Source organism: Canis lupus, chromosome 6 (genome assembly GCF_003254725.2).
Source record: "Canis lupus dingo isolate Sandy chromosome 6, ASM325472v2, whole genome shotgun sequence".
Taxonomy (NCBI): domain Eukaryota; kingdom Metazoa; phylum Chordata; class Mammalia; order Carnivora; family Canidae; genus Canis; species Canis lupus.
Window position 1 is genome coordinate 36,933,472 of NC_064248.1, and position 10,408 is coordinate 36,943,879.

The following is a 10,408-nucleotide window of genomic DNA, read 5'->3' on the forward strand; positions in this document are numbered from 1 at the left end:
TGGGAGTGCAGGGAGGCCAGGTGGAGCATCTTGAGGAGGGTGGTTTAGAGCACAGATGAGCTGTCAACGCCACCCACAGGCCCATTCCCCAGTTCTTGCCAAGGTGACAGCGGGGCCTCAAGAGGCACTCCACTTGCTCTCAGATGCTGCCCTGAGCTCATCACCTCATTTTCACATTCTCCTGTGTATCTCCACATGGTGATCTCCATTCGGCACACGTCTGATCTTGTCCCCCTTCATTTAAGATGTGTCTTCCACTTCTTGTTGCTTGTCCGATGGATGGAGGCAGAGTTCCCTGACTTATGTGCCAGGCCCCTTTCTGTCTGGCCTCTACCCATGCCATCCTGAGGCTCAGCCTCTCACCATTGCTGCCCAGGCCACTAGCCACATCATCCTTCACCCTATTTCTCAGATGGACCATGCATCACCCTGCCACACCTGCAGGTCCTTTCTGCTCTTTCTGCCTGGTACTCTCCCCACTTGGTTGATGCCTCCTCAACCCTTGGGGTGCAGGGAACATGCCCCTCCCCTGTGGCCAGCCAAGTCAGGTCCCCCTGCCCCCTGCCCTGTAGCCTCAGGGAACTTTTCCTTTGTGTGTGTTTATGTGTGTGTGTATTGGGGGTGGGGCTGTGTCTGCCTTTCAGACCAAGCCTTGAGCAATTTGAGGACAGAGGTAGGGTCTGTTGCACTCACTTCTGGTCACAGCTGCAGGCTGAGCCAGGGAGTTGGATGCAGAGCAGCCCAGCAGAGGAATGAATGATAGGGAATGAATGAATGAGCGAATGAAAGTCTTGTTAAAGTCACTGAAAGGACTTGCTTCCAACCCCAATGGAGCCAGCATCAGTGTGGGGGGGCACCTCAGGTCAGGCACCCACCTTGTCCCTCTGCTCCCCCACAGAAGGCAACAGTCAGACCAGGTCAAGAAGGGCAGTTCTGAGGCCAGCTCATCCTGCCCGCCCAAGGTAATTAAAGACCTTGTTACTCACAGACAGGTGACTGGCCCAGAGCACTTCAGGAAGCTGTGGAGACACCCAGGGCCCCACCCAGCTTCCCAGCCCACACTGTGGCTCCCAGTAAGGTGGGGGTGGGGGGCGGAAGGTGGGCAGCAGGCCGGCTTTGGGCAGCTGGCCAGAAGGGGATGGACAGGCAGGGGTAGGGGGGAAAGTGCCTTTTGTTGCCTGGGTGAGGGCTGGATGCAGCTGCCACAGCTGGGTGACCTCTGACTGCTGGGACCACAGTGAGGAAGGGGTTCTGTCTGAGGGTCAGTGCCCAGGCCCTTGGGTTCCCAGGGACATGAAACTAAGACCAGGAGAAGAAACAAACAGATGAAGGCACCTGTCAAAGTTCTCCTGGACAGTGATAGGCCATTGGCCTAGAGGAGCCTGACATAGAGCAGCAGGGGTGCTGGGGGCTTCCAGCCTGCCCCTGTGTTCCCAGCCCCTGCCTGCCACCCAAAGCCCCACCTGGGGAACAGAGTGACGACGGAGAATGGGGAGGGCAGGGGAGCACTGTGGTGAAGGAGGCCCTGGTCTAAGCCCCTGCCTTAGGCTTGGGCTCAGAGGCTTGAAGTCATCCTGAGGGGGGTTCTGAGTCTCTAAGATTTCATCAGGAGCCTGGGGGTATCTGAGGGGGTGTCCCCAAACCAGGCTGACTACATTGGGCAGGGCTGGAGGGAGTCCCTGGTTCTGGCATGCCCACTCATCTTCCCAGGTAACTCTGGCCTGGTACCGTGGCTGGCCAAGGTGGGACCAGGGACAGAGCGTACGTAGGGTGTTTCTGGAGCTGCTGAGCCTGGAATGGACCTCAGGACTGAGGTGTAGAAAGAGGGGCCAGCTCACCTATGCCCAGGACGCATGCAGGTCCTGGAGCAAAGCAGGTGAGCGGATGGAGGACCCAGGGCAAGAAAGGCTGGGACATGGGGGTGTGCTGGGCGTCAGTGTGTTGGTAGCACAGGGAGAGAAGGTGGAGGGTCCCAGCAGACAGGCTGGGTACAGCCACTCCTGGCCAGTGTGGTGCTTGGCTCGAGCCCCTGGTTGGAGTCATGAGGCTGACAGCTTCCAGCTGCCCATCCCACCAACTAGCCCTCTCCCACTCAGGTCTCTGATGCTCCTGCTGGACCCAGACTCCGGGCTCCTGATCCTGGCAGGAAAGGTGAGCAAGAAGCTGGAGTGGCTGTCCACATCAGCCCCCCAGGGTGGCGCCCTCACTTGCCAGGTCCATCCCAGTCTGACCTGGCCAGCCAGCTGGGAGATGGGATGGTGGGATGCCGGGATGCCATCTGCCCCCAGAGAGAAGCCAAAGTAGTGCTACCCATGCTCCACCCCTGGCAGGCTGAGTGGCCTTCAGGTGGGCATGACTATAAGTCCCACGAATGTCAGCTTTGTGGATAGGGCCAGCAATCAAGCAGTGTCAGCACACAGCAGGCACTTTATAAATCCTCAATGTGCCCTGTCCTTACTGCATGCATGTGAAGTCCACCAAGGACGCAGTCCAGAGCACAGGCGGTAGGAGCTGGTGTTAGACCCGGAGCATGCGCCGGGCCATCAGGGTGTGAGCAGCGAGCGGCACTCAGGCTGGACTTGTTTCAGGGTGAGAGTCGTTTGTCCTGCTATGAGGTGTTGCCCCAGCAGCCAGCACTGAGCCCAGGTGAGCCCTGTTCTCCTCCGCCCTCCCCCTCCGCCCTCCCAGCCTCGCTGACTGCCTTTCTGCGGTGTCCCCCACAGTGACCCAGTGCCTCCTGGAAAGCGTGCTGCGGGGGGCAGCTCTTGTACCCCGGCGGGCGCTGGCTATCATGAACTGTGAGGTGCTCCGCGTCTTGCAGTTGAGCAACACAGCCATCGTGCCTGTCAGCTACCACGTGCCTCGCAAGGTGAGGGGGCCCAGGGTGAGGGCCTCGGAGGGCCTGGGAGGCCTGGACCTCACGGGCCACGTACCTATCTGCCACCAGGCTGTGGAGTTCCACGAGGACCTGTTCCCAGACACTGCAGGCTGTGTGCCCGCCTCCGACCCCCATGCCTGGTGGGCTGGGAGCAACCAGCAGGTAGGGCTACGGCCTGGCTGGCCCCTCCTGGCCTCCAACAGCCCCATGCACGGCTTTGCAGTCCAGCTCTCTGCTAACTCAGCTGCCCCGTGTCCCCCCATCCCTTACCTCCTCCCTCCCTCAAATGCCAGCCTCTTCCCACAGGTGCAGAAGGTTAGCCTCCACCCAGCTCACCGGCCCCACCCCAGCTTCACTTCCTGCCTGGTGCCCCCCATGGAGCCCTCCCTGGATGCAGCCCAGCCTGCAGAGACACCTGTGGGTGACACGGACCCCAGCGTGAGTGCTTGGGCTGTCTGCCTGTCCTCCCCATCACGCGGCCGCAGTGGTGCTCTGAGTCAAAGCTGGCAAGTGTGTGTGCACGCCTGCTGGTCTTTGAGCCTTTTTTAGCTGTCAAGCGCAACAGAGAGGAACTCGTGAAGCATAAATAAAGAACTTCGCACTCTTCTCTAAATTGAGCAACCACATGAAAAGCAAGACTTTCACAGAAAAATCCAGATTTTTGGCTTCTCTTGAAATGCAGGCAGATCTTAGCCGCACTGGGCCTGTCCTCCTACAGAGCTTAAAGCTGGCAGCTGCCACCCTCTTTCCCCACAGTCTGAAGCTTAGCTTGCCCTGTGCTACCTCCGGCCCTCGTCGGCGTTGGTGTTGGCACCTGGCACCCCACAGTGGGCTTCATGCCCCCATGGTGTCCCACAGCCCGGGAGGAGGGGCCCTGTCTTGCTCTTGGTTTGGCCAACACTTCCGGGGGCCTACTGGCTGACCCAGTATGCTTCTCCCCAGGAGGGCTTCTCCTCCCCACTCAGCTCTCTTGCCTCGCCCTCCACGCCCTCCAGCCTGGGGCCCTCGCTCTCTAGCACCAGTGGCATCGGCACCAGCCCCAGCCAGAGGTCCCTACAGAGTCTGCTGGGTAAGTGTGTCAGGGCAGGAGCTAACCCTGTCTACATCCTCCTCCCCTCCTGGTGGGGTCACCTGTCCTTGTGGGATGAAACGAGTGTCAAGGAAGAGGGCAGCCTGGATGTTCTCTCGAGTCCTGGGCTCTCAAGGCTTGTTCCCAGGGCACGAGTTGTGTTGGCAGAGGCTGGGACATAGGCCGTGCCCCCTGCAGGTGTGCGGGCAGGCAGGCAGGGCATCCTCATGGGGCTCTGTCCCTGCCGCCTGCCAGGTCCCAGTTCCAAGTTCCGCCATGCTCAGGGCACTGTCTTGCACCGAGACAGCCACATCACCAACCTCAAGGGGCTCAACCTCACCACGCCTGGCGAGAGTGACGGATTCTGTGCCAACCGGCTGCGTGTGGCCGTGCCTTTGCTCAGCAGTGGTGGGCAGGTGGCTGTGCTTGAGGTGAGGGACACCACCCACCACAGTGCCCCCCTTTAGGCCCTGTAGGAAGCTAAGGGCATTGGGTATCCACACTGGCTCGCACTCTCTGAGCATCCCCTTTAGTCCTGTCAGCTGTCCCGCAGGGATACCATCTTATCCCCATTTTACAGATGGAAGAGCACAGTGAGGCACAGAGAGGTTTGTGACCTGTTGGGTCACACAGCTGTGTAAGTGGTGGAGCTGGGATTTGAACCCAAATTGCCTGGGCCCCAAGCCTGAGCTCTTTCCACCACTCCACGCTGCCCCCCTTGCTTTCTGGGACCTTACAGTGGGCACTTGGGGCTCAAAGCACAAGATGGCCAAAGCAGAGAGCTTGAGCCACCCAGCAGTGGAGCATCAGCTGCAGAGGGTGGGGGCCCAGGCATGTTGCTTGCCCTGCAGCCCCTGGGGACTGAGCTCTCCGGCCTGTTACTGATGGGCCTCTGGGTGGGGATACCTCCCACAGCTGCAGAAGCCTGGCCGCCTGCCCGACACAGCACTGCCCACACTGCAGAATGGGGCAGCTGTGACTGATCTGGCTTGGGACCCCTTTGACCCCTACCGTCTTGCTGTGGGTAAGGAAGCTGGGCACTAGGTTCAAGGGAGGGTCCAGGGATCTGAAGGAGGGTAGGGGGAGCCTGGAGGTCTTGGGCACAGCAGAGATGAGCCTGCACTCCCTGCAGGCGGGGAGGATGCCAGGATCCGACTATGGCGGGTGCCCCCAGAGGGCCTGCAGGAAGTGCTTACGACACCTGAGGCTGTGCTCACAGGTCAGTTGGGCCCAGGGTGGGGGCTGGGAGACAGGTGGTGACTCCTGAGGGGCTCAGCATTATTCCATACCTCACCCCAAGGTCACACAGAGAAGATCTACTCTCTGCGCTTCCATCCACTGGCAGCCGACCTGCTGGCCTCCTCTTCCTATGACCTTACCATTCGGATCTGGGACCTGCAGGCTAGAGCCGAGCAGCTGAGGCTTCAGGGCCACCGGGACCAGGTAGGACATCTGTGGGGGCAAGGACCCACCCAGAGGCCTAGAGGCTACCTCTCACATCTTTGTCTGCACCTGCCTCCAGATTTTTAGCCTGGCCTGGAGTCCCAGCGGACAGCATCTGGCCACTGTCTGCAAGGATGGGTACTTGCGGGTCTATGAGCCCCGGGGTGGCCCCGAGCCCCTGCAGGTGAGCGAGATGCACTGGATGCAACCTTCAGAACTGCCTGAGGAACTGCTGTTGGGCCTCATGTGCTGTATCCCCACAGGAAGGCCCAGGGCCTGAGGGCGCCCGCGGAGCCCGTGTGGTCTGGGTGTGTGATGGTCAGTGTCTGCTGGTGTCTGGTTTTGACAGGTAAGGACTCTGGGACCACCATCCCCATCCTGAGACTTAAGCAGCTAATTGTGTGCTGCTTCCCTGGGCACATATACATCTCTAAGGCATCAGAAGCTATTCCTCCTACTCACTAGTAGGATGGATGGATGGATGGATGGATGGATGGATGGATGAATGAATGAATGGGTGGATGGGTGGGTGGATGATGGATGAGTGGGTGGGTGGATGGGAGGGAAGGAGGGAGGTGGGGAGGAAGAATGAGTCAACTGGGGACCCAGAGGGATAAGAGCCACTCCCTGCTGCCTGGAGCCCATGCCTGGTGGGGACCAAGTAAAGAATGTGAAACAACCAAGCCTACTGGAGAGGTCCCAGGGATGAGTATTTGGCACTTTGGAGGAGGGATCACAGAGGGCTTCCTAAGGGAGATGTCATCTGAACTGAGTCACAAAGAAACTAATAACCAGAAACCCAGAGAAGAGGGCATTTAAGTCTAGATGGAAAGGCCAGGAAGCTGACCACATGGCTAGGGCAAAGGATGAGAAGCAGAGTGTGGTGGCCACGAGACCAGTGCTGGTGTTAGACTGTGCTGAGGAGGGTCGGAGGGCAGCAGGGGGAGCAGTAGTCTGCTATGAGGTCAGCAGGTTAGGCCACTGTTGCATGACACCAGGCCAGTGGTTCTGAGAGCTGGATCAGGAAAGAGAATGGGGCAGCCCCGGTGGCGCAGCGGTTTAGCGCCGCCTGCAGCCGAGGGCGTGATCCTGGAAACCCTGGATCGAGTCCCATGTCGGGCTCCCTGCATGGAGCCTGCTTCTCCCCCTGCCTGTGTCTCTGCCTCTCTCTCTCTCTCTCTCTCTGTGTCTCTATGAATAAATAAAATCTTAAAAAAAAAAAAAAAAAAAGGAAAGAGAATGGACAGAGGCACTCTGCAGGCTCCAAAGCCCTCAGGACCCCTGGCCTGACAAGGTCAGGATGCTTGCTGGAGTGGAGTCCTTGCCCTGACCTAGGCCCCTGCAGCTCTAAGGACCTGCTTCTGCTCCCTGGGTCTCCTTGCAGCCGAAGTGAGCGCCAGCTGCTCCTATACCCCGCCGAGGCCCTGGCCGGTGGTCCTTTGGCAGTGCTGGGGCTGGACGTGGCTCCCTCGACCCTGCTTCCCAGCTATGACCCTGACACCAGCCTGGTGCTACTCACGGGCAAGGTGGGCTGGGGTGCAAGCAGGGGTGGTGGGTTGGGGAGAGGTGGAGAGGAAGGCAGCTTTAGCTGGCTGCCTCACTCTCACCAACCCCCAACCCAGGGTGACACCCGTGTGTTCCTGTACGAGCTGCTCCCTGAGGCTCCTTTCTTCCTGGAGTGCAATAGCTTCACCTCGACAGACCCCCACAAGGTGAGCCTGTGGGCCTCCGGGTCCTCCCCTATCTGTGGGACACAGGGCTCCCCCGCCCTCTCCCGGTCAGATAGGGAAGTGCAGAGGCCTGTGGGGTCAGCAGGTCACTGGGCCAGGGTGTGCCCGGCAGCTCTCAGGAGCTGGTTGTTAAACTCCACCATTATTAGAAATTAAACCGTAAAATCTTAAGTTATGGGAACCTACAAATAAATTATATTAAAAGCCAGGGCAGTAAACATTCAGTGTATTGCTTACTTATTTTAGCCGATTTTACTGCTATTTGTGCTGTCCGGCTTTTTTGTACGTGTGGGAGCCATCAGTAGAGGTGTCATATGTACTCCCACACGTCCTCCCAACTCTGCATTGAACAAGCTGTGTTAGTGGTGTGAGATCGACATGGTGGGGGTTTTTACACCATAGAAAGAGGCTAATCAGGGCTACAGATCAGAGCATTTTTCCTCCAGAGAGCTAGTTGTTGGGCCTCCGCCAGCACACCACCGTTCAGGGACAGGCCATCATTCCGGGGGTCCTCAGTAAGGGGCGTTGGCACTCCGTGAGGGCCCAGGTGTCAGCTCAGAGTCCCCTGCTTCCCCAGGGCTTCATCCTCCTGCCCAAGACAGAGTGTGACGTGCGGGAAGTAGAGTTTGCCCGGTGCCTGCGGCTTCGCCAGACCTCCCTGGAGCCTGTCGCTTTTCGGCTTCCCCGAGTCAGGGTGAGGTTAGGGGTCCAGCACCCCAACACTGGATCTCCCTTCTCAGCCTCTATCAGGGGCTTTGGCCCTATCACCAAACTGTCCTGTTTCACTGCTCTTTGGGCCAGTAACGGATACAGCTACTTTGCTAAGATTCTAAAACTGGCAGAAACCCCAGACCGGGGTCCTGGGTCTTTCCTTATCCCCTTCCCAAGGGATGCTGGTGTGCCCTGGGCCTGTGGCAGGTGCTGCAGGGTAGCCCCTTCCTCTCCCTACAGAAAGAGTTCTTCCAAGATGATGTGTTCCCAGACACAACTGTGAGCTGGGAGCCAGTGCTCAGTGCCAAGGCCTGGCTGGGAGGTGCTAATGGGCAGCCCCGGCTTATCAGCCTGCAGCCCCCTGGCATGAGCCCAGGTAGGACAAGGATCTGGCGGGTGGTGAGTAGGAAGCAGGGCGGTGGGTGGGGATGGGGGAAAAGGGCAGGGAGCCAAGTCCAGGATCCCTCTGTCCCTGCTGGCACACAGAAACCTCCAGCACTCCTGAGAGTGGGGTGCTTCCATTTCCAGGCTCAGACTTGGAGCCTTTTGAGGGCAGGGTCCAGGGTCTGTGTTTCCACATTTCCCACTGCAACATGAACATGTGTGCATGTGCACACTGCCTGGTGCCCACAGCAGACCTTGTGAACAGAAGGTGGAATAGCTGTTATTGTTCCTCTGGGGTCTCTGCCACAGGATTCCCTAGGGAATGGTGCCAAAGGGTTGGGAGGAGTCCTTGTGGCAGGAGGGGTCTCTGATGTCTGATCCCTGTGCCTGCCCGCCCCAGTGAGCCAGGCTCCCCGTGAAGCCCCTGCCCGACGGGTCCCATCCTCAGCAATCTACCTGGAAGAGAAGTCAGACCAGCAAAAAAAGGAAGAGGTAGGCCCAGGAGAGGGTTGGCCAATGTGGGCATGCACGGGGTCCTGGCTGCACCTGGTGATTGCCTTCAGTTCTCTAGTACAACCCAGGCTGGGGCATGAGCCGGTGTCCCACTTCTCTCGGTTTGGCAGCTCGTTGGGGAGATCTTCCAGAGCCCTGAAGCTGACCCATGGGGTACAGGATGCAGGAAGCCAGGGAAGGGCAGAAGAAGCTTCCTCCGGCCTGGCTCAATCCAAACAGAGCCAAGTGCCTTTGGGACCCTGGCACATATTTGAGCGTCTGAGGCAGTGTGCAGAGACGGCTGCCCTGGGACTCCAGTGCTGCGAGTCAGCCTGCCTCTAGCTCTCTGCTGAGATGGCTTTTCTGTGAAAAGCATCCACTTTGTCATGGCTCTGATGAAAATGGCTTTTTTCACAACCTTGATGGATGGGATTTGAAGTATAGGGTCCTGTGTTCCTGGGGTTAGAAGTCCTATTCTGTTTCCTTCTTACCACTTCTCCTGTCTACTCTCCTAGCTGCTAAATGCTATGGTGGCAAAGCTGGGGAACCGGGAGGATCCGCTCCCCCAGGACTCCTTTGAAGGTGTGGACGAGGACGAGTGGGTGAGTGGATGAGAGGGCCCTGGCACCTCCGTCCTCCCTCCCTCCCTCACCCTGCAGCAGGCACCACCCTCCTTTCTCCACCTCTAAACCCTTCCCCTTTGGTTTATCTCCGCAGGACTAGCCTGCCCACCAGCTCACCAGCTACCTCTAGCCTCACCTGCCGCTGCCACCTCTTAGAAGCACCTGGTGTGCCCCCCCCCCCCCCCGCACACCTCACATGTCACCCTTCAACTGGAAGATGGCCCTTGGCCTTGGCACACCTTGTCCCAAAAGCCCTGGCTTCCTTTGGGCCTTGGGCACTTCTATGGCCTCTGGGCCCTGCTGCAACTCCTGTGGATTGTCTGCACCTCTGCTTTCTATGGGACTGGCTGCTTTTCCTCAGCTGCCTGCTAGCATGTGGAGCCAGGGGCATGGGAGTGGGGTGGGAAGGGAGTGGGGGGTCTGTAGCACATTCCTGGGCTGGTCCCAGCCTGAGCTGACTTTGCCCAGCACCTTCAGTCATTATGTGCCATGCCGTCTTGCCTGCTGTTCCACCTCTAGTCAAGAGCCTTGGGGGCTGGCCCCCTGCCAGGCCATTTGGAGCAGCACCAGTCTCAGGGGCCAGGGACCAGCTGCCTTCTTCCTCAGGTTTGAAACCAGGAGAAAGGGAGCATTACAGAGCTGATGGCCCAATTAAGGGGGGGGGTGAACCCCTCAGGTACTGGCCTGAATATACCCTGGATGTTTTCAGCAATTAAACTTTTTAAACTGGCCACCTCTTGTGCTGCTGTGGTCTCTTGGCTGACTGGAAGGGGAAGGGGACAGGAGTATGTGTGAGGGCATTTTGGCTCTGGGTTCCCCCTTGCCCCGGGCCTCACTTTGTTCTTGAAGCCTTTTCAGCTGCTACAAGTTAGTTCACTCATCTAGCACATGGATACTGCTCTGGATGGTGATGAACGGGCCTCTCAAGGTACTTGTTAGAGTCTTCCTGTGCAGGCCAGCCAGACTGTGTGCAAAGAAGCAAACTGTAAGGAGACCTGTAAGGAAGACAAAATAGGGGCACCTGGCTGGTTCAGTTGGTAGAGCGTGCAACTCTTGACCTCAGGGTAGTGAGTTGGGC

The 10,408-nt window shown here is 58.6% G+C and overlaps 1 protein-coding gene across 4 annotated transcripts in view; it reads left to right on the plus strand.

Moving 5' to 3' along the window:
- The window catches only part of CORO7 (coronin 7), a 58,553-nt gene extending 48,492 nt beyond the window's left edge, over nt 1–10,061 (plus strand). For 2 of the 4 annotated variants that reach the window (XM_025416683.3, XM_025416685.3), the window contains 19 exons: nt 2,097–2,151; nt 2,589–2,646; nt 2,724–2,869; nt 2,948–3,040; nt 3,185–3,316; nt 3,821–3,947; nt 4,203–4,378; nt 4,863–4,971; nt 5,080–5,166; nt 5,248–5,390; nt 5,470–5,574; nt 5,654–5,739; nt 6,775–6,916; nt 7,013–7,102; nt 7,698–7,814; nt 8,072–8,207; nt 8,616–8,707; nt 9,223–9,289; nt 9,425–10,061. In XM_025416683.3, coding sequence (XP_025272468.1) covers nt 2,097–2,151; nt 2,589–2,646; nt 2,724–2,869; nt 2,948–3,040; nt 3,185–3,316; nt 3,821–3,947; nt 4,203–4,378; nt 4,863–4,971; nt 5,080–5,166; nt 5,248–5,390; nt 5,470–5,574; nt 5,654–5,739; nt 6,775–6,916; nt 7,013–7,102; nt 7,698–7,814; nt 8,072–8,207; nt 8,616–8,707; nt 9,223–9,289; nt 9,425–9,486 — 2,023 coding nt within the window. In that variant the 3' untranslated portion in view covers nt 9,487–10,061. Of the gene's footprint in view, nt 1–2,096; nt 2,152–2,588; nt 2,647–2,723; nt 2,870–2,947; nt 3,041–3,184; nt 3,317–3,820; nt 3,948–4,202; nt 4,379–4,862; nt 4,972–5,079; nt 5,167–5,247; nt 5,391–5,469; nt 5,575–5,653; nt 5,740–6,774; nt 6,917–7,012; nt 7,103–7,697; nt 7,815–8,071; nt 8,208–8,615; nt 8,708–9,222; nt 9,310–9,424 lie in introns of all 4 variants that reach the window. The other 2 variants (XM_025416684.3, XM_025416686.3) reach the window with 2 other exon arrangements.
- Nucleotides 10,062–10,408: the final 347 nt, after the last annotated feature.